The sequence below is a fragment of the Bombyx mori genome, chromosome 4 (genome assembly GCF_030269925.1).
Source record: "Bombyx mori chromosome 4, ASM3026992v2".
In the NCBI taxonomy this organism is placed as follows: domain Eukaryota; kingdom Metazoa; phylum Arthropoda; class Insecta; order Lepidoptera; family Bombycidae; genus Bombyx; species Bombyx mori.
Window position 1 is genome coordinate 17514011 of NC_085110.1, and position 24012 is coordinate 17538022.

Genomic DNA, 24012 nt, shown 5'->3' on the forward strand with positions numbered 1-24012 from the left:
AGGCAAAAAAGCTAAATTTATGTCTAAATTATTTGTGAATTGGTTTCTTTATTATGCCTTTTTTATTAATAACCCAGAACATAAAATGGGACATTTGAAACTATCCCTTAACAATGTCTCCTCTTAACAGTGTCCATATCTGTTCACGGTCAGAAAATGACCGATAACTATCTGTTGACCTTATCTGCTTTTGATGTAAAGAAATATGATCAACAGACAATTTGGAAAACTGCTAATGATATTTATAATTACATATTGTTTGATATTTATTCTATTGTATAGTGATTTAATGCGATTTTCTCAACGTTTCTTAAGCCTTACTATATCTGTTAATTGGATAATTAAGGTCAATGTAAAAGGTTCTTTTTGTAGACTAGTGTTCTAAATAATGTTTCTTTTCAATATAAAGATTCGTCAAATACTATTCCAGACCTATCACACTCCGATACCCGATTATCGATCGTCTTAAATGGTTTCGAGCTGCACTTTTATAATCGATGCGAAATGTATAGCGAACTCGAAAAAGTATTTGGCCTCGATCCCGGCGTCAAGCAGCAGAACGATGATGATTCGATCGACAGAGACAAGGCTATGAATGATGCTAATGAGAAAAGGAGACGAGCACAAGACACAGTCAGATCCGAGGCGGCCATGGCCAGAACGTGGCGTGACCTCATACCTGTCATTAAAATAGACATATGTTCCGGTAGGATAGTCTTCGGCAATCGTCTGGTTCCGACGACCCTCTCGATAAGTATCGAAGAAGCTCATCTAGTCTACAGCACTAAACCTCCTGCTTCGAGCTTAGATCACTTGATGCATTTTGTGAAAGCAAAGGCAGAAAATTGTAAAGTGATTCTTGCGCCCAGTCCAAATTATACTTCAATGGTCGACGAACCTCCTAGGTACATGGGTGAAGGTTTCGTCGTCATGAGCTCGAATTATATTGAAGTGTATTTCTACATGGACGAACCGGGTCTTGTACCAGAACAGCCTGTGCTGTTGCAGTTGGCCAATGGAGATATAGTGGAATCTGCTCCACCTATTTGGGGCGTCGACATTAAATGTGGTAAGGGAACAGATTTCAGTTATGGCCCGTGGGCGGATAGGCAGAGGGATCATTTATTCAGATTTTTCTTTCCCCCGAATTATAAAAATTTAGAAGTCACTCCACAACCTAAACCGGGTGACAGACGACAGACCCAATCATTCGATATTAGACTCTCGACATTGAACGAAGCTACCATAGACATTCTGTTCACGAAAAATAAAGAAACAAACGCGGTACACATTAATATTGGTGCAGGATCATATCTAGAGGTTACCCTACCCTGGATAGTTTTACAAGATGGTTACACAACTAAGATCACTGGTCAGCTACTTCACTTGGAAGCTACTACCAGTCTTCAATACAGAAGTTTAGCTGAAAGCGAAACATTAGAGTACACTGTGAAGTGTCATTTTCCTTTAGTTTGGAATCATCATCAGTGCTGGCAGTTGTCATTGACTGGGTGCAAGGCGACCACTCATCTAGTTTACACACACATAGATTTTTTCCAAGACCTAATTAACGACTGGGCGTCGAAAGCACGACCAGATATTTTACACTTTGTCCCTTACACGTGGAAGATATCGCTTTTACTCAAAGAATGTGAGGTGATTACGGTTAGTAATCAGTACAATTGGATAGATTGCAGCTCTACTAATCAAGAAAACAACCACGTTGCGTTTTGTGGTGATTTACTCGATGTGTCGTTTGATTTGCCATTCACTGATTTCTTGCCTGACGTCATCCCGCTTAAGATTTGGGTCCAGGGTGAAGCTGTCGATATGAGTTTGTACCTTCCTGAAGTAAACACTTCGCGATTACTTCTCCTATCCCTTGACAAAAACATGAAACTGGTTCCCTGTAGATTAAAAGCATCCAAGTGGAGAAAAAAATGTGTTAAATCCCAAGGTTGGGTCGATTGCTGGTCGGTCCCGATAGTAGCGTTGAGTGTCCAATACAATTATCATCCGATTCCTCCGCTCGGACCAGAACCCCAAGCAGACATTACGACACCAGAAAAAGAAGAAATATTATTATCACCGATGAGAATACCGCGAATGAGAAAACAGCCTCAGATCAATTGGCCTATAGATGGAAGCAAGTTTGATCGCACTTCCCTCGCACCAGATAAAGTAAGCGTGGAACTAGAGGTGGGTCCGTCAATACTATTGGCATACGGAACTATTATTACGAGTTTCATGAATTTGCTTGAAAATATATTTGGAGAAGACCAGACCTTCACTGACATGCAAAAGACACCGAACATAGATCCGTTTTATTGGACGAGTGAAAATAGTACGAAACTAAATGACAGAAGCAGCGTGAATCAGCATACAGAAATATCGATCGATGACTCATCCGACGTCAGCAAAGGTCCCTTTGATCCTCGCAGATATCGGCCTTTAGACGTGACGGTGTCCATAATTATACATGACATACAAGCGCATCTGGTAAAGAATTGTAGCGAGAACGAGCCACCTTGTCCAGTCGTGCTTATTGAAAGATTCGGATTCGAAATGGACAAATGCTTCAAAGAGACCAAATTACAACTCCTATTGAGTCCCTCGATATTGGTGTCTGCAAACAATCTCTCGAGAAATAATCCAGTGAATTCTGGTGCTTTGTATCAAGGTCATTTGATGCTATCGTCGTTTCAGTTAAGGGGGAACGGGTTCTTCAGTGACACCAATCGTAATGTCGAAGAAGACACAGTTGAGTACGCATGGATGATGGAACTTCAATTAGGACAGTTGACTGGTCGGATGACGTTGCCCCAGTTATACCAAGTAATCTCATCTCTGGAGACGTTTTTGCTGTTGATTTGCGACAGTGAAAACGAATTGATCCCGCCGAATTCTGCAAAACATTGTCACCATGGTTTGAATAACGTCATGTGTCCTGAGACAGACTTCACATTAAAATACCGTTGTCCCACCGCTAATGAGATAAAGTATCGTATGATTCGCGTCGCCATCGACCTCATCGACATTTACATTGCCGATTCTAATACGACGTTACAAACTTGGTTGTCGCCTCTTAGGCTTAGCTTTTGCAATCTTCACGGGGCCGGTTTCGCAACGGGTGTCACAGGATTACTGCCCAACATTAAATTAGTTCTCTATACACAAACTAATATGCAAACAAACGTTCACCATCATTCGAGCGGCAGCACCAATAGCCAGAACAGACCAAGCGAAAATGAAAATTGGGTCGGCGTGGGTTCTGTTTCCCTGGGCCCTCTACTCATCGAAGCTGCATCATCACTGCCACAAACCCCAAAGAATATGCATTTAGTTCAACAGAAATTTTTGAGGCTTCACGATGACAAGACCAAAAGATTGTGGTTCTTGTGGCCTAATGATAGTAGAACGTCACAGTGTGGCTGTACAGGGGGGTGTGCATTCTTCGGAACAAATCGAAACGGACCAAACTTCCTCAAACCGACTCCTTCTGATTTAAATGAAGGCATCAACGTGGCAATGTTTAATGTAATAGAAACAGCTCCAGGAGAATATGGTTATGGGCAGAGCTTGTTACATAGTGGACAACTAGTTTTTCATACCCCTCCGTATAATACGATGAATGTATGTTTGCAACCTACCAACGTGTCTACGTTGATACCGTCCCCGCTACCCCAAAACTTGAGCAAATCTCCGCAGAGTACTGAACGCAGAAGTCTGACGCGTAGATTTTCGTACACGAGCATGGGTAAGGGCAGCAATAATATATTAGTTTCGAGCACCAAAAGTGATGTGCCTTACGCTCGGTTAGTCGATTCCACGATACCTCTCGGTAGCTCCAAGATTGACAGCGATTCGAAATTGAATAAGAGCGTTTTAAGCGTACCCCAAATGGAGAGTAGTGTTTCCGATTCCAAACTAGCGATGACTTGTGTGGCTAAGGATAACGCCAATACAACATCGAAGAAACAAGCTACAACTGAACATGAAACGTTTGTAGTACCTAAAGTTCCGTCTCGGTCGGTAGCCGTGTCCGAGTCATATTATTCACTTAATTCTCAAGTGCCGCAAGAAGACGCCCTAAATCCAGAAGTCCAGAGAGCTATGTCCATTACGAGCGAAAATCATTCCGAAGCATTCTTCTCCGCTGATGAGGACATGTTCCCCAGTCGATCTTCAAGCTTGAAACATTCCTTTGGTAGTCGCCATAGTAACCCTAGAGATAAGAGTTCGTTTGCAATTAATGACATAACAACGAACGAGAAATGGACCAATTCTTTGACCAAGTCGGAGCACGCGGATGTTCCAGATACAATCAGCAATTTGAGTGCAGGAGTTCAACCAGATTCAGAGAGTGGTTCGGTGTCGTCTACATCTTTCATATCTGCGATATCATCTCAAGAAGATATGACTCTTGTTAATCTACATATGCAAACTAATAAACCTATTGTGGAGTCCCCCTTACTCATGGCCAGCTATATGCAAAATCTCCCACAATACAGATGTTCTAACTGGACCACATGCTCTTTACCGAGTGGCAGTGATGCGTTCACTTTACCACTTTTCAAAAGAGCAGACGACGGTAGCTTGGTATACGTTGGTCAAAAATATTTGCCAAAATTTGAAATACTTGGAAAAGTGAATATACTTAAACTGATTGCCAAGAAAGACGTTCACAGCAATCAAAACCAACACGGTCCTTATTCGAATTTGGCGCCACATTTCAATTCTCAGATCAAAGCACACCCATACCCTCAGGGTTGGTGGGATATTCAACAAAATGTACAGGATAACCAAGAAAATAGTACTGATAAAAGCACAACTTCTACAGCGACCACCACGAGCGACAGTAAAAGCGGACTGTTCATCAAACTGCGCGGAGAAGTCGATATGATGTTGACGCCACTCGTTTTAGAAAGCACTCAAAAGTTCGTAGAGTCACTCACACCGGTCTTAGCAAATATTCACCCGATAACAGTGATCAGTCATCTACGCCTATTATGCATATCGACTGTTGAAAGTTCAAATATATTGAAACAGAAACAGTATGTCCAGAACTGGCTTCCTCAGATGGAAGGCCGAAACCAAACCAAGGTTATACAGAGTAAAGACGACAAATGTAAACTGGCCACCATACCGCACTGCAACGTTTACGAAGAGACCATTTGTGAGCAGCTGCAAGCCACGGTCTCAGTGCCCAAAGTTAACATTGTCTTCATACAATCATCAGTTGTTGAAGACATGATTTCATTTGCGGCCCTAGACAATATCCAAGACCTGACTTGCGTGTCTCTGTTTGGAATGGCCATAGAGAATGTTGTTGCCAAATTTGTTAGTTCTAAAAAAACATTAGAATCAGTGCAGTTGTACTACAGACCGACGTTAAGAGCACTGGGAAGTAAGAAATCGTTTGGTATCATGAAAGGGCCAAGGGCATTGATCTCAGCTCAGTCTTCTGGTCGAAAACGGGGCCAGGAGAAGGGTGAGCCGGTGTATATAGAAACTTCTCAGCAACAGTGTGAAGACGTGACCTTCACTTTGAACGTCGGTGAGTATTCAATCATACAAGGTTTCTGTTTCTCTAAAAAAGTACTTTGACCTAGGTATTTCATTTCTGCTTTAAGGTAAAGTTCACGGCCAACTACGGCGGATTCGGAACGAATCGTCTCAGCTAAAGGACGCCACAATAACGGGCATACCGTCTCAGCATTCCAAGGTCTCATTCAATTTTATCAGAGTCGATTCAAGTACTAAGGGCTGTGAAACATTGGTAAGTATGTCTTGTAAATGATTAGTGCGTAATTATGCCTTTCACAATTTTGTCAACTAAATTCCTCTTTAGGGCTGTCAGAACGGATCAGCGGATAATCAAAAAGATACTTCAATCGGCTTTATTATGTTTGAATGTGGCCTGGAAGGCGTATCTATCAAAGTATCTAAACATTCTCAGTCAAACAAACAAAACGAGGAAAAAAAACCGATCAAAGCCGATACAGAGAGCTGCAGGGAATCCGTTAAATCTGCAGAAGAATTAAAACCCGATAAAGAAAAGACGACTAAAAGATCTACCGGCATTGAAGACTTGTTCAGGAAGAGAGATTCTAATTCTAAGCCAAGTACTCCAAACTTGGGGACATCTCAGCCGCCTCCCGTTCCCCCCGTGCCTCCCGAACCCTCGACCCCAGGGCCAGACGAACCCTCGAACGACAGCAACATGACGATGGTTCCAGTCAAAGATAACGGGAACATGTCATCCTGCGCAATAGACCTTAAAGTGGTTTGGTTCAACTTCGCGGCTCCGCCACGGACGCCGATCACCAAGAAAATTGACTTTACAAGGTTTGCCAATCACCATAATATTAAGTGTTGCTTCGTGTCTTGAAAGGTTTACACAATATTGTGCTGTTTGCAATGCAGATTGGATTGGAACTTGCTGAGCACGGCGTCGCCGGCGATCAACGCGTGGATGAACCCGTGCAACCGGCTCGGCATCCGCGTGGTGGCGCTGTACCGGGCGCACGCCGGCCGCCTCACCGCCACCGCCGCCAGCCTCATGGCCGCCGCGCTCGACCTGGCGCCGCACCACACGCTGCCCAAGGTATGACCGCACTCTGGACGTACTTGTCGGCGTTAAATCAGGGTTTTCACACATAAGTTCTTTTACAATGAAAATACAATACAATTCTATAAACCTTTAACATTACTTATTTATTACAAAAAGCCACGTCTTAGTTCTTACACAATTAGCCATTTTGTGATGGTCATAGTAACAACAACTTCTTTTATACAAACAAATGTAATTACTGCGAAAAAATTCACAAAATATAGCTTAATATTCACAATACATATTTTAGTGATTTTTACATGACTTGACATTAATTTATTTTATATGAATTACTTTTAACTTATATTAATTAACATTGTTATTATCCAGCCTAATAATAGATGGCGCCAACATTATTTGCATAACAATTACAATACTTAATTAATTTATTACTGTTAATTATATTATAAATTATTATTAATATTTATGCTTTATTAATATTTAATTATTTATACAGTCATTTGTGTTTTTAAACAATAATATAAACAATAATCATATTCTGAACATTTTCATATCAAAACAGTGTCTGCTAAATATTTAATATGGTAGAATAACAGTTTCATCTTGCTAATAATAAATAAATATTAACACAGAATAAACTAGATTATACTTAGTCTGGCCATAAATACTGTTACAATTAAAAATAAAAAATAAAAATATTGCAAATAATATTTATTACTTTTACAGTGTGTTAGTTTAATACATAAATATAAAACAATTTAAAGTATAAAAAGCTTATTCGAAGTGGTCTCCATTGGCTGCAATACAGTCCTTTAAACGTTGAGGCCAGTTATCAATAGAAGCACGCACTCTTTCCATGGGAAAATTTTTCACTGCCAATCGTACGGATTGTTTTAGGGACTCCAAATTATCATGGCGTTTAGAGCAAGCCGTATTCTCTAAAACTGACCATAAATCATAATCTAGCGGATTAAGATCGGGACTAGACGACGGCCAGTCTTCAGCTCTGATGAAGTCCGAAACGTTCGTTTCCAACCAAGACTGCGTAGACCGAGCTTTATGACCTGGCGCCGAGTCTTGCTGGAAGGACCATTCTTGATTATTAACATGGTGTTGTTAAGGTGCTTCACTACCTTCTCAAGAATGGTATCTTGATACACTTGTGCCGATGTTTTGATACCGTTCATTCACAAAAGTATCGCTCAGTCATTTCTTCATAGCTAATACCCCACCAAACCATTACTGAAGTCGGATAGTGCCCACGTTGCACTCTGTCGACTAATTGGGAAGCTTTCTTAGAGCTTTGAGCATAAATACGGACATTTTGTTTGTTAAAATGTTGCTCAATTGTAAAAAATTTCTCATCCGTAAACAAAAAATTTCTATGATCTCCCTTTTCGTGCCGCTTCAGTAGTTGTTTCGATTTTACCACCCTATTCTCTTTTAAATTATCAGTTAAGAAATGAACAGTACGTCTCTTATAGGCTGCCAGTCCTAAGTCATCTTTTAAAATACGCGACATGGTTCTAGGTGCTATCTTCATCTCCCGAGATAAAATCTTTTGCTTTCGGACAGGATTTCTTCGAATTCTTTCCCTTACTGCTTTGACCACCTTTTTCATACAAACACTACGTGGACGGCCAGATCTTTTTCTGTCACAAACAGAGGAGGTTTCATTGCACCTATTAATAGCCCTGTACACAAACATTTTACTAATACCAAGCGTATGGAGAGTATTAAAAATTGCATTTGGCTCCATACCTACTTTGTGTAATGCAATCACAGCGATTCGGTTCTCTTTATCACCCCACTCCATTTTAATATCGCAAAATATTGTACAATGTATTGGCGCCAAAATGAGAAAACTCAATGAGCAATCATATAAAAATTACAGATTCCAAATTCAAATGTAATATTTTGTTTATTTTTAATTGTAACAGTATTTATGGCCAGACTAAGTATATTACTATGTTAATTATTGCTAATAGTGGCGTTTGCGCCCATATACTCCATGAGCCTCTTAAGTACGAAGGTGACGCGTCGAGTTTGGTCGGCAGAGCCGCTACGGTCGGCACACGGCCATGGCGAAGCAGCTGCGGGAGGAGCCTTCACTGCAGCTGTGCGGCGTGCTGCTGCGGTACGCGCTGCTGGCGGACGCGGCGGCCGTGCAGGCGGACCTGGCCGACCGCCACCTGCCCTCCTTGTCCACGCTGCGCCAGGTGAGCCGCCTCGACCACATTAGTATATAAGTACTAATTAAATTTAAATTAAAGAAGCTTATATCGGACTAATAATTTCGTAATCTATCTATCTATCTATATATATGTATATAAAAATGAATTGCTGTTTGTTAGTCTCGCTAAAACTCGAGAATGGATAAACCGATTTGGCTAATTTTGATCTTGAATTATTTGTGGAAGTCCAGAGAAGGTTTAAAAGTAGATAAATGTGGAAATGCTCAGAATTAAATAAAAATAACAATTTTGTTTTTCCTTTGATGTGTCCCTCGTCGGACGGATTCCTTTTGTTTGTTTAAAGCTTATTTTATACAAAAGTTTAGGTCTGTTATTTATCGATTGAGGCACTACGAAGTCTGCCGAGTCAGCTAGTAATAAAATATTTTTTTATTGCGCCAAAAAGATGTGACCGTGCACACACAGTGTCCCGCTGAGTCATGATGCTGACGACAATGTCTTGTGCACGAACACATACAAATGGGCACACGTGTACAGTAAGGGCATGTGTCGTGCAGGGGGTGATAGTGCTGAGTCGGCAGTGGAAGAACATCCTGTACACGCCGCTGCTGCTGGAGCACAACTACAAGAGCAAGGTCATGAAGCCGCTCAACGTCACCTTCGCGCTGCCGGACCTGCTAGAGGTAAGCGCTCCGACTTGCCCATACTCAATCCGTAGCTTTATTCATTTTGTGATCATTCGTATCCAAATGACGCGCTGTCAGTTATTAGCCATATCTATACTAATATATAAACCTACAATGTTTTTACGGATGTTCCGTTATAACTACTGAAACAAGCATCCGATTGACTTGAAACTTGACATCCATGTAGAAAATACATGTACTTAATGGATAGGCTAATATTTATATGAGTGTTGGACTCCCTAATAATAATGTTAATTTTAAATGCGCAGCGAAGCGGGCGAGTACGACTATATATTATTATATTACATTGTGTATTTGTATGTTTATTTATGAATATAATATGTATGTATATGTGTATGTGTATGTATATCTTTCACTGGATTGGTACACCGCGTGTAATTCGTTTCCAAATGATTTTTGTTGAAATGTTAAAAAATTATTCCGGAACAGTTGGATTGACGACGATTTATTTCGACAATCTTAAAGTTAAGTGATTGCTGAAAATTATTCACACTACTTTTATTTAGCTCATAGAATGTTTTTCTTAAATGTACGAAAACGGTGGAAAATATGTGCGATATTAGAAAGTTCTCAATAGTCATTATTACATACACAAAAGAGCTTGCGGTGGTAGATATAATATTTATATCGTAAGATATGAAAAATCATTCTGTGTGATAACGTATTAAAATACATTTTAACGATATTCCCCATATCCATGTCCCTTTGTACAAAATTAAAACAGCTTTTGCTTCTAAGTTCTCTAAGTAAAGCACGTAATGCATGTACACATTCAAAAGTCCATTACCCATATACATAACCAGTAAAGGTAATCTTGATACATTGAATTCAGAGTAGTTTATTCTAAATTTATCTTCAATAGGATTCCGTCGAAGGATGGCAGGAGTACCAGCTCGACGAGGCACTGGACGAGAACTGCCTGCTCCTCAACATGGATGTAGACAAAGCGAACGCTCCCGGTAAGCATAAAAAATATAATTTTAGCGTATATAACGTAAAATAAATTCACTTGAATCACGTTAGCTCAATTTTATCATTCTAAATTATTCTTTATATAGTAATTTTTTGGCAATTTTCATATACATACAAATATATGCATCTGAACATATCTATTTTCCAATTTTAGTTATTATATTGTAAAAATTATTTGAATTAAGTGATATAAAAGTGTTATATAAAGTATATGCTGCTTTATTGTTTCAAAAAGAGGATATCATTATGAAGTTATATAATTAAGTAAAATATGTAAAAAAATCGGAAAACTTACTAATTAATAAAAACAAGCCTGTTTTTGGTGAATTAACAAACCGGAAAGAGGGATTGGAAAAAGCTTTCAAGATTTTGAATTGTTGATGATGATTTTTTTTGAACTTATAACATAATGTGTAATGTAATGTGTAATTGAGATAATGCTGTTTGCACACAAGCGGTTGCGCCGCAGATGAGTACGCGCCCGCACTCGTTCCCCTCCACGCCGCCGTCCGGTGCGTACGCGGCCTTACGGGCGCTACACATAGACGTTAGAATTATTTGTCAACACCAGTCATACCCATGCTTTGTTTATATATACGCAGTATTTTTTTCGGGTTTCGTCACGGATTGTAGACATAACAGACATAACATTACAACTACCCTGGTCGTTCTTAACAACGGACACTAAATTATTATAAAAATTTAACAGTAAATGTAGTTTTAATTATATCTATAAGTTGTAAAAAATACAGAAACTCAAGAATATCAACAGCAAACAATATTTAAAAAAAAAAACGAACACAATATAACTTGTGGAAAATTTGAAAGGAATGCAAAAGATATGTGCGTGAAATAAAATGTCGGATATTGAAATAAAATGTGTGATAAACAGGTTTAGCCATTTGGTTTTAGCTTGTTATTCGTTAATAGAAAATTGCAAATGTCAAGATAATTAACGATCAAATGACAAAAATTAACCAAATTAAGCAGAAGAAATCAGGAAACATTTTTGTGTTTAACTTTTAGTGAACTTTTTCTTTAAAAGCTATAGCGGAAAATGGCCAAAAGATTATACATTCATAAATTTCTATAGAGAAAGCTATAATTGCCGTTTCTAGCACTTCGAACTGCTTTCAGTCTGCCCTCTTCCCGGGCCATTTCCGCATTTTAATTCTTCCCTCCCCTGGTTTCACGGAAAAGGCGTCAATTAATCTTTACCTATTTCAGTCTTCTTTCAGAAATCAGTCATTATAACCCGAGAAATACAACCATTTTTTGCTTTCCTCTTGTACCCATGACTATATTGTAAATTATTAAAAAAGAAAGTTAAAATATTTTTACAATTAAATCGATAAAAATAATACTTTGAAATCATTGTTTTAAACTGAGTTTACTTATTATTTTATTTTAGCAGGAAGTATAGTTATTTGGTGTATGACGAAAAACCAAATCAAAAAACAATGAAATTCTAACGTTTATGTATGAAATCGCTTAGATATTTTTGTTGTTTTATAAATAATTTCATTACATGGATGTCAGCTTTCTAGAATTGATCGTTTAGTTGTGTCTAAAAGCTTGGAGCGATTTAAAGAGTGTTTTGAGATTAAGGCATGAATCGATACATGACTATAAGATGTAAACGATTTCATATCTACATAGTTACTAACATAATAGATTTACAATACAATTTAATGTCAATACTCTTGGCTTTGAATTCTTCAACGTTATTAATATTATAACGCTTATGCCATATGCAATTAAGTTTGTTTTCGAAACACAGATAATGACTAATACTAAGCATTAAGATTAGCATCGCTTTAAGCATGACATTTATCCTTACATCATTAGTTATTATACAATACGTTTGTTTAAAATAACCGCTCGATGTTCTTTTGTTAAACAATGCATTTATACTTTGCTGTTCTGTTGTTTTAGCTTTGCTTTATAAAAACAGTTGGATGTTTTTCAAAAACATATAGTGGACAAAAGTTTATTTGTGTTTTATCTGTTTGGACAGCAAAGCAAGTATATTAAGTAGGCTAAATAGGTATACAACCAATATGTAGGTGCAAATATTTATGCCAAAATAGGGCATAAGATAAGTCTTCTAGCTTATGCATAGGATTTCAAATTGTAACGTATATGAGCTCCAATAACTCCTAAAACTGGATAGGATGTAAGCCAGTCTGCCTTCGTAATATCTAATAAAATATTTTCCTCCTGCACAATTTTGTACCATAGTATAGCAAATGTTTTTAGTTTTTATTTAATTTCAACAATGATTGTCGTTAAGCGGATGTTTAATCATGGCATAGTTAACCATTTTACATTATTCATTGTGGTTGAAGGATTTTATTGATAACCAATTTCTCTCATTATCTATCAACTTGATGAGAACAATTATGCGCTCAGTAAATAATATTATCTGTAATCCATCTCGTAATTTATATATCTTACCAAATCAATGCAGCTTCTGAATTCTGTCGCTTGTTTTCATTCTCAGTTATAGATGTAGATTTCATACTGTTATTTGGATGCGTGTAGAAAACTGTGGTTATAACTCTGAATTTTCCTAAAACACCCGCTAATCCCGGTTCTTGGAACAGTTCGAGCCGCCCAAAGCAGTCGGGCGAGTCTAGTGTTCCCATCGTTGCCATTCTCGACAAGGAAAACGCCTTTCCAGGATGATGCCATAGCTGGTAAGTTTACATCTCAATCTCCGCTAAGGAGAAGATTCAAAATTGTTAAAAATAAAATCCACATGCAATGAATCCACTACAGACCAGACATGAGTCGAACCCCCAAACACAAAATATCTTTAACGAAGTGTCTTTTGCCGGGAATCGAATCTGGACCCGTGCTATAGTAGTCACGACTTTTAACTATTAGATAGAGGTAGTGATCATCAACCAATTCTATAGTCTCGATTTATTTTTCATCTACCCTACACTGGCTGATGAGTAGTCTTAAATGCAATAGAGTGCCATTGAATATTATGTCAATATATGACTAAAGTCTTTGGAAAAAAACTTAAGTAATTCTAGAAATTGAGTTTAAGTTGTAACATATGCTTCTTAGACTAATAAATTACGTTCTATGTTAGTCTTTAAATATAATAAAAATATAAAGACGAAAGAGTTTGTTTTCGCCTTCTTGGACTGTGATTCCTTTAACGATCGGTGGTGGATCTACTTATGGACACATTTAACAATCATGTAAAAGATAAACTCCAGCTTAAAGGAGTTTTTGTTTGAATCCAGATTACGGGACCCTGAAAGAAGACTTGCCGACTGTCGGCTCTAATCCGTCTCTGTACTCTCCGCACGGGAGCGAGGAGAACATAAAGAACGATCGCGCCAGGGAGGACCTCTACCAGTGGATGGCCAAACAGGAACCTATCAAGTCTGTGAGTGAGCACGTAATTCCGTTTGCTCTATTACTTGAATTGCGAAGTTTTTTTTTTTAGGTTTTTTAGGTTGCGAGCTCACGGCCCACCTGGTGGTTACTGGAGCTCATAGACATGTACAACGTAAATGCCGCCACCCACCTTGAGATATAAGTTCTAAGGTCTCAGTATAGTTACAACGGCTGCCCCACCCTTCAAACCGAAACGTATTACTGCTTCACGGCAGAAATAGGCAGGGTGGTGGTACCTACCCGCGCGGACGAGGTCCTGCCACCAGTAATAAAAACTCCAGAAGTATAAAATTTATTTATTGTTTCTCAGCAGGAGAAGAGCAAGAAGCCGATGATATCAGCGTCGAAGATGAACCCTCGCACGATGACGTCACTGCCGGCCTGCAGCCTGTATCCGGTGCAGGGCTCGCTCATGCTGCTGGACGCGCATCTCGTGTTCCAGCCGCTCCTGTCAGCACTGAGGGTCTCGGCCCATCAGCTCACGCAAGGTATCAAATCAATTTAAAAATATGTGTACGTGATTGTTTTAATTTTTTTTTGTTTTCATCAAAACTATACATATGGCACTCTTGATGTTCGTTGATGTTCGGCCCCGACTTTGTTTCCCGTGCACTCCTAATAACGTAAGTGTGTCGGTAGGCGGAGCGGGGCGTGGCGGGGCGGGGCGCGACGGGGCGGGGCGGGGCGGCTCGGCGCTGGAGTCGCTGGGCTCGGCGCTGTCGCTGCTGGTGTGGGCCGACGCGCTGCGGATACACATCGTCGTGGGGGACCTCACCAGGCAACACTCGCATAAGGGAAAAGGTAATCTAACAACTTTGCGCTATTTTAATATTAAAAGCCAATCTATAAAATGGCAAAAATATCTTCTGTTTTTCAGATGTATACAGATTTATTAAGGACACGATCTCTGGAGCTTATATGATTCTACGAGTTTAGTGTAGTGAAACCCTCAGCAGGATCCTCTCTTACATTTGTACTAACTCCATAGCGACCAATTCCAGTTTTCTTCTTAACCCTAGCTACAGGATAGGTTGCGAACCTAGCTCTGACAAGAAGTAGTCGTGTGACCAGTGACGTCGACTGTGTCTTTGCCGTTGTGTTTGTAAATGCTGGTGACGAAGTCCACTTTTTTAGGTAGTCAAGTCCACGCGGACTTACCGTCGGAAACACCGGCCTTCTTGTGCGAGAAGGTGTCCATCGACTTGGACCTGAAGAAGGTGGCGGACGTGTCCGTGGACGAGCTGATTCAGCGTCACAACGTGCTGTACATCTCGCGGGGACAGCTCAAGAAGCACATCAGCACTATGCTGAACTTCAACGTCAGCATCCGGTTCATATCTCAGCAGGTCGGTACGACTGCACTGTACGGGCTTTTGTACTGCTAGCTAAGAAACTACGGATAAAACAAAACCGCACGCCCTATAACGAGAACCTCCTCTTTATTGTTATTTGAAGCTGGTCAAAAATAATGAATGGTGTTCGCCCGAGACTTCTTAAAAATCTATTGTTGTTATTGGAATATATATACACTTTTATTTTATTTTTGTTATTTAGATTTTAAGAAAAAAGCCAAAACTACTATAAATACTATAGCTACTATAAAATATTTTATAAGTACAAAATTCAGATAATAAAAGTGATTAACAGTTACTGGATGTTTTACCGTCAATCATCGTAATGTTTGTCCTATAAAAGTCACTTTCTAAGTTTTTTTTATTGCTTAGATGGGTGGACGAGCTCACAGCCCACCTGGTGCTAAGTGGTTACTGGAGCCCATAGACATCTACGACGTAAATGCGCCATCCACCTTGAAATATAAGTTCTAAGGTCTCAAGTATAGTTACAACGGCTGCCCCATCCTTCAAACCGAAACGCATTACTGCTTCACGGCAGAAATAGGCAGGGTGGTGGTACCTACCCGTGCGGACTCACAAGAGGTCCTACCACCAATAAAAAATAATTACAAAGAAGTGTTTTTAAAGCAAAAAACAATGAGGGCAGTAAAACTGTGAACAGTAATGACGAGTCGAACCTGCTCCACCATTCTTACCTGCTGCAGGTGAACATGCCCCTCCTGCGGCTGCTGCATCAGATCAGCAACATGTACCAGAACGTGAAGGACACGCAGGTGGAGCTGCGCACCCAGACCCGCCTCTCGCGGCGCCAGAACCAGCACGCCTCCTCCTCGGGTACGTCACGCCCACTGCACAGCTGCGCTGACCTCATCAACTGCACGGTCAGGGCCGATTGTAATCTTTAACATTAGTTTCAGACTACAGAGAGAACTTGGTGAGCGTTTCGTCGTTAGAAAAAGAAGTGACATTCGCGACGGTCGCACCCAAGTGGGATCTGACGACGCCGGGACTGAATTCGGAGCTGCCGACCGTGGTTTCGGAGTCGCCCAGCCAACAGAAGCTGGTGCAGCCTCCCACCAGGACTCGGCCGCAGTCTTTCGCCCAAAAGCTTCGGTCCACCGGGAAAAGTGTTAAAGGGAAATTAGGTAGGACTGAGAGAGAGAGAAAGAGAGAGAGATAGAGAGAGAGGGAGAGATAGAGAGAGAGGGAGAGATATAGAGAGAGAGTGAGAGAGAAAGATAGAGAGAGAGGGAGAGAATACACTTTATTGCACACCAAAACACAATTTACATTCAAGAAACATAGGAATGATAGCATTACATTTAGTTTGTTCATAAGGACCCTGTCCTAAATTATGTCCCAATATATCATAATATTACGTACGACGTCTCGTTACTAACATCATCTTGCAAAAAATGTATCGAGTTTCAATGTTGAATTTAAAAAAGTAATTTAAGCATCCTTTTCATTAAAACGAACGTGCAACCATAAGGTGATATGGCTCGTATCTCAGGTGTCATTGAAGGTGGTACCTCAAGCACCGGTTGCTGTCCACGTCGAACCTGTCGCTTGCGACGCAGGGCTCGGCGAGTAAATTAACCCACAGACACAGCCCACTGAGTTTCTCGCCGGATCTTCCCAATGGATCGCGTTTCCGATCCGGTGGTATATTATGCGAAGTACTGTTCCTCTGGTTAGAGCCCTGTGAACTAACCTACCAGTTTAGGTAGAAAAAAGATGTGTGGTATCGTGGGACACCAGATAGGAACGAAGTTCCTTATTATAAAAATATTAATTTTAAGTTCTATTCGAGTTATAAATAAAATAATATATTTGGGTACACATTTTTTATTACGATTTTTTTATTGATAAAAATAAAATAAAAATGTAATTTTTTGTACCTTATTACAAAGGTAAGTCGTACACTGTGTGCATTACTGATTTGTACGTTATTACAAATTTAAGTCGTACACCGTGTGCATTACTAATCAAAATCTTACGTTACGGACGTGGTTTCTCGGTTAGGGCACCACTCCGCATCGTCCCATAAGGAACTTCGTTCCTGAAAGTAAAGCTCGCCAAAGTAAAGCTTCGCCTCTGAAAGTAAAGCAGCTATTGATTTTGCTTGTGTAAGCGGTAAGCGAGTCCATAGTCCGTGTGGCGTGAGTGTCCCCCCTGGCCGCAGGGTACAGCTCGCTGAACGAGGGCGCGCACACGCCGATGTTCCCGGCGGACGGGCCGGCGCCGGCGGACGGCGGCGACAAGCTGGCGCCGCGCTGCTGGCGGACCGTGTACCAGCTGCTCGACCTGTACGCCAACATGCCGGACGCGCAAACCATCACGCACAGGTGCACAAACCTTGCCTTTCTTTGCTTCTCTCTGATTATTTTTTTATGTCAAGCTTAGATAGACGCAAGACGGTCACAAGATTACGTAGATCCTTCCTTAATGATAATTGACAATATATTTTGTAATAATGTATTTTGTCAACCACATTAACCATCGAGGAACCCGACCACTACATCGCACTATTTAATTTTTCTGTAATTATTCTAGGATCTCTTAATATCATAACTTTTACTATTAGTGAACAAAGATAACTATCCAATAATTTCGAATACGACTGGCAGGTTCTCAGTAACGACGGACCTGCCGGAGCAGTACAGACACAGCCGCGCGACCCGGCCCAGCTCCCGGGAGCAGAACGCCAGCAACTCGTCGTCCAGCGCTGGCAACATGGGCATTGTGGTTGTCGGAGTTGCAAGGTATACAACTCAATTATGTATTATAGGTTCTTCAAATCCTAATATTATTTAAAAACAATTTACAGACCGCGTTATAAGTGATTATCCTTTTTTAATTACTTAAGGAATTGATAATGATCGTCTTGGAAACTGTACTGTTGGCTCAATACTATACAAGGGTGTGTTTAATGTTTATAAAGAATGTTTGTAGTAGTAGTTGATCGCTGTTTTCGGGAATTATCTCTTACACCCTGTATTGCATAAGAATATATTTATATATTTTTTATTTTTCTTTTTTTGGAGTTTACTCCTTTAGAATCGATTTACATATATAGGCCCGGGGTATGAAAATTATGGGGACCAAAATCGTACTAGCATGTCACACGAAATGCGTTATGCGCCTGATTGCGCATGTCACACGAAATGCGTATCGCAGGTGACGCCGGGCTGCTGCGCCGGCAGTCCGCCACAAAGCCTCGTACTGATCGCGCGTTTCTCTCATTATTGTATTTTCATATATTTGTTAGTCGTTTGTTTTGTGTCTCGTTAATTTGTTAATAATCTGTAGTGTATCGTGTTGTCGTAATATAGAACTATTTCTCGTATTGTTTCGTTTAATTTTTTATATCCAGTAAACTCCAGTCGTGCGTCGGAGCGGACACACACACTTTTTTTTTATTGCTTAGATGGGTGGACGAGCTCACAGCCCACCTGTTGTTAAGTGGTTACTGGAGCCCATAGATATCTACCACGTAAATGCGCCACCCACCTTGAGATATAAGTTCTAAGGTTTCAAGTATAGTTACAACGGCTGTCGTACCCTTCAAACCGAAACGCATTACTTTTTCATGGCAGAAATAGGCAGGGCGGTGGTACCTACCTGCGCGGACTCACAAGAGGTCCTACTATCAGTGTTATCCTACTACAGCTGTTAATTGACCTGGTCTAAGTTCAACCGACCATATTCCACCAGGATCCATCGCACGCGAGTGTTGGCCTCGTTGTCCGGGTTGAAGCTGGAGGCGGAGCTGACGTCGCTGCAGAGCTCGCTGTCGGCGTCCCGCGCGCGGCAGTACGCGCTGTCCGCCACGCTCGGCCGGGCCATGATCGTGCTGCTGGAGGGCAGGCATCCCGACCACCAGTACGTGCACTTTACTGCCCTTCACTGCCTCCAGAGAGCAGAAGATTTCGTTTCGTTTACTTTTTTAAATGGATGTGACGTTATTTATGATGGTATGGTGGAGGGTGTGGTGTCTTCCGTGAACCTTATCGGAGTGGTCAATAAATAAATAAGTATAATTGCATGGTTATTCACGTCAGTGATCGCGGTGGATCGCTGCACGTTAACCACATAACATATATGGCTTATTATTCTGATTAGTAAGTTAAACGCGGCGCGGTATCATTCCCCTACATTGATCTTTTTATTGCCTTTGCAGGCAGATGAGCATACGGCCCATCTGATGGCAAGTGGGCACCGTCGTTCATAGACGTCAGCAATGCCAGGGGCAGAGCTAAGCCGCTGCCTACCATTAAGTACTCTCCGCAAACCTCGTTTGAAGAAGGACATGTCATAGCGCTCGGAAAACACCGTGGAGGGGAGCTCATTACAAAGCTGGATGGTACGCGGAAAAAAAGATCTTTGGAAACGCACTGTCGATGAACTCTGCTCCGATGGCGGGAGGTGCGATGATAATGAGGGGCTCGGAACGTGAAGTTAGTGAGTGAGCTTGGCCGGTGCAGGACGGTGGTGCGCGTGAGCGTGGGCAAGTCGCAGGCGCTGTACTCGTGGGAGGCGGGGCGCGCGGACGCCGCCGTGCTGCTGAGCGGCGGCGCCGTGCGCGTGGAGCTGCCGCAGCACCCCGTCGCGCTGCACGGCGTCATGACGCGCTCCAGCCGACACCTCTCCTCCACGCTGCAGGTACTACACGCTCTCCACGATCACTGTCACAGCCCACCTGCTGTCAAGTGGTTACATCTACAACGTAAATGCGCCACCCACCTTGAGATATAAGTTCTAAGGGTCTCATCATAGTTACAACGGCTGCCCCGCCCTTCAAACCGAAACGTATTACTGCTTCACGGCAGAAATAGGCAGGGTGGTGGTACCTACCCACGCGGACTCACAAGAGGTCCTACCACCAGTAAAGATCACGCGCACAGCACGTGATCTGCACCAGCGGCGGCGGGGCGCGACACACGAGACTACGACCAATGAGAGCTACATCGGCCGCACGGCGTGCGACACGTATTCACAAAATGTCCTAATACACATATTTTATTGTCCGATTTGTTTGATTGCTGCCATTCCACATCAGCTAAATCAGCTCTCCCGGACAATGTGTCTCAATAATGTTTGTCATATCGTCGCTGTCAAACCAAGATCTGCTATGTGCAAAAACTCTATTTTGAATTAAAGAGTAAAAACATTTTCAAAAATAAGATGAATTTTTAAAAACTATATCAAATGAAAGCTATAGATAAATATTAAAGCTATAGACACATAACAGTTTTTTTTATACGGTAGATAGGGCTGTCAACTATACGAAAAGGTCAAAAAGTAAAAATCTCAAAAACGTGCACATAGCAGATTTTGGTTTGAAAACGACGATATAATGCTATACTCTTTCGATAAAACTTTAAATTTACTGATATCTGGTTAGTGCTGACTATGCCACTCCCATGCGCCGCGCCAATATAAATATAACTGTAAAATATTTTCCAAAATAAATTAAATTATAATACTACAGGAACTGGGCGTAACCCGCACCTCATCCCGCATGTCTCGCGGGGGCGGCCCGGGCGGGATGGGGGGTGTGGCGGGAGCGGAGGGGTCGTCCTCGGAGGGCAGCCCGCCGCCCGCGCCGCGGCCCCCTCACTCTGCTCCCCCCACTCCGCAGCCCCCGCACCCACTCTTCAACCCTCTGCATCTACAGTTCAGCATCGTCATACAGGTGATTAGCGAAACTGTAATAACTAAGATAATTTTGACTTTCAACTTATTAATTATGAAAAACACATAACTTTGTTATTTTTTATTGCTTAGATGAGTGCACGAACTCACGACCCATCTGGTGTTACGTGATTACCGGAGCCCATAGACATCTAAAACGTAAATGCCGCCACACATTTTCACAATTGCTGCAGACCTTTAAAACCGAAACGCTTCACGGCAAAAATGGGCCGAGTGGTGATACCTACCACGTCGTCCTACCACGAAAAACCATCTGGTTGGCTATGCCTTCCGTTTATTACTACTAAATATTAGCCAACCCAGTAAGCAAAGCTTAAATCGTCAATACACTGTGTGGTGTCGGTCGCCAGAGCGTGAGCATAACGGCGGCGCTGCTGCCGTCGCTGCAGGCGCAGTACAAGATGGAGCAGGTGCACAGCGGCGGCGTCACGGGGCACAAGGCGCATTTCACCGTCGACCTGCCGCACCACTCGCTCAGCTTCGTCACCAAGCTGCAGGTGCGCACCACGACTCCTCACCCTTCGTTGTCGATGTTTCCAATGAATTATGAGTCTGTATGATCATTGTGATAAAATTCATATTGATCAACAGGTTGTATTCCAATTGTGTCTGATTATGGTCCAGAATTATGGACCATTTTAGCGAAAAATAAATTCTACCTTCTGGACCCTGTTGGATATTTTGTCGGAACAGCAGATGAGCTAGTGCCGAGGATCCCTGTCACAACCATCAATAAATCGCAAGCGAAAAATTATTCAGTGCAAAGGTTCTGTAGATTGCACGCAATGTAATATATCAGTTAATATACTGAGTTTCTCGCCGGGTCTTCTCAGTGGGTCGCGTTTCCGATCCGGTGGTAGATTCTGCGAAGCACTGCTCTTGCTAGGGTCACAGTAGAAACACTCCGGTTTGAGCCCCGTAAGCTCACCTTCACACGTTAAGGCGAAGCTGAAATAGCCTCTCAAGGCTATCAGCATAAGCAGGAAAAAAATTCAACTGACACGCCAGATACATTGACCCGCGGGAACAGATAGCTGCATTTGTTATACATTGCGTACTCACAAAATTTCGACGCTTATAGCTTAGCATCATGTAATACATGCAAAATCGCAAAATTACTGATCATGGGGCGTGCAGTAAACTCGCATAAGCACCACCGCCTTGAAACCCCCGCGTTAGAAATATCTGACGCGATGCAGCTACGAATTCTGGTTTTTCAGAGAGTCAATGTACAAGACAATTGAGATATCGAGTTCATCTCTCAAAACGCGCGATGTCTGTGGACTGTCAGCTCTTTCTCGTATTTCCATCCAAACAAAAATATGTTTTCCGCCAATTTAACATATTATTTGAAAATACAACTGCATATGTCCGAATCAATCAGCGGCGACGGTGTGCATACCTGAATACAGAACATAATGCTACATATTAAATTACAAAGAACGTATTAGAGGGTACGGACTGGACGAAACCTCATTTCCTAACTATATATATTTTACATTACACGTTGGTTCGCGGTCCACATGACTGTGGGGGCCTCGTGTAGTTGTCTCTTATTGATTTTCCGAATGCGATTCTATACGTGGTCGTGGCTTCAGTGGATGGTTGGTGTGCGCGTGCGTATAGAGCGGGGGGGCGCAGGTAGCGGAGGCGAACCTGCCGGCGGCGGCCAGCGTGGCGCTGCCGGGGGTGGCGGTGCGGGGGCGGGTGGCGGAGGGCGCGGCGGGGGCGGCGGCGGGGGGCGCGGTGCTGCGGCCCGGCACGTACCTGGCCGCCACCGCCGACATCGGACTCTTCGAGCACACCCTCTCCACCGACCTGCTCAACCATCTCGTCTTCGTGCAGAAGGTCTTTATGAAGGTGCGCCCTCTTCAATATTTCACTTTGGGTATATTTATTTTTTAAGTTTTATGACTTAGTAATGAGGCTTTAAGTCAAGTGTTGTTTCTTCTTATATTCTGTTATATGAAAAATCATATGAAGCGAAATGAGATGAAATTAATGAAAGGAGATGACGTGGACTGGAATAAACTCCATAAAATTTTCGTTATTTATTGAGACTTTTCCAGTGAAGTTTTTGGAAGAATCCGAGAAGTTACGTTTAGCAACTTTAGGTGCACTAAAGATATATGCCAACATTTCATGATGATTATTCGTATAATAGTGTAACAATGAAGAAGAAGAATCATTAACGTGCTACTTCTAAATATGAACTTGCACAGGAGGTGAACGAGGTGGTCCAAAAAGTGTACGGCGGCGAGAAGCCGGTCCCGCTGTGGAGCGAGGAGGAGCCCAGCACGTCGGCGCTCAGCAGGATCCTGTTCTCTCTCACCATCAGGATCAAGGTAAGGCGCCGCCCCCCTCCCCGGCCGCCGCCCCGGCTCCCACCCGCACTGACGTGTCGCTCGTGGCGCAGCGCGTGCAGCTGACGGCCACCACGCCCAGCAACTCCGCCGTGCGCCTGGAGACCGGCGCCGTCGAGTTCGAGATCTCCAACCGCGTGCAGAACGTGTCGCAGCCCAGCCAGCCGCACGGCGCCAAGCTGTTCGCCAGGGCGCAGGTGATACCGCCATCCTACCCGCACTCTTGCTTGGAAGGTCAGACGTTATACACTACAATTAAAACTTCAACATGGAGGCGTGTGATGTCGGCAGCCTTCGCTAACCTCTCCACGCCAGGTGATCCGTGATCACGTCTACCCTACTCCAGTAAGGCAATATGAAACTGACTGTATTTGTAGCTCAAGTGGTATGCCTTTAACTTCTCTTATTAATAAACACAGACTAAACCAAAAAGGTTTTCTAGCTTCAGCACAAAGGGATCACCCGCTGAGTAAATTAGGACAAATTAAGAGGGGGGGGGGGCGCTTGTTAAGCCCAGCATTTGATTTTCATCCAGGTGGACGTCAATCTGAGTCTGGGGCAGTTGCTAAGGAATGCAATGTTCGAGGAAGCAGAGCCAGAGTTCCAACAGTACGCCTTCTTCAACACGCGTATCGGTAAATTCATTACACCATACTACTATCTACAGTCTATATGCTCATTCAGTATATCAACTAGCAGCTTCGTTAGTCG

The 24012-nt window shown here is 42.2% G+C and overlaps 1 protein-coding gene across 4 annotated transcripts in view; it reads left to right on the forward strand.

The window, feature by feature from the left end:
* The window catches only part of LOC101740724 (bridge-like lipid transfer protein family member 1), a 47737-nt gene that overhangs the window by 2556 nt on the left and 21169 nt on the right, over positions 1–24012 (forward strand). Inside the window, exons 4-28 of one of the 4 annotated variants that reach the window (XM_062668394.1) lie at positions 431–5557; positions 5634–5779; positions 5852–6348; positions 6427–6607; positions 8632–8793; positions 9327–9452; positions 10339–10435; positions 10904–10960; positions 13055–13147; positions 13709–13854; positions 14176–14353; positions 14505–14666; positions 15000–15211; positions 15925–16054; positions 16132–16365; positions 17406–17568; positions 17851–17985; positions 18938–19105; positions 19708–19885; positions 20715–20918; positions 21289–21435; positions 22565–22798; positions 23161–23283; positions 23355–23498; positions 23837–23936. In XM_062668394.1, the coding sequence (XP_062524378.1) occupies positions 431–5557; positions 5634–5779; positions 5852–6348; positions 6427–6607; positions 8632–8793; positions 9327–9452; positions 10339–10435; positions 10904–10960; positions 13055–13147; positions 13709–13854; positions 14176–14353; positions 14505–14666; positions 15000–15211; positions 15925–16054; positions 16132–16365; positions 17406–17568; positions 17851–17985; positions 18938–19105; positions 19708–19885; positions 20715–20918; positions 21289–21435; positions 22565–22798; positions 23161–23283; positions 23355–23498; positions 23837–23936 (9144 nt within the window). The remainder of the gene's footprint in view (positions 1–430; positions 5558–5633; positions 5780–5851; positions 6349–6426; positions 6608–8631; positions 8794–9326; positions 9453–10338; positions 10436–10903; positions 10961–13054; positions 13148–13708; positions 13855–14175; positions 14354–14504; positions 14667–14999; positions 15212–15924; positions 16055–16131; positions 16366–17405; positions 17569–17850; positions 17986–18937; positions 19106–19707; positions 19886–20714; positions 20919–21288; positions 21436–22564; positions 22799–23160; positions 23284–23354; positions 23499–23836; positions 23937–24012) is intronic. The other 3 variants (XM_062668396.1, XM_062668395.1, XM_062668397.1) reach the window with 3 other exon arrangements.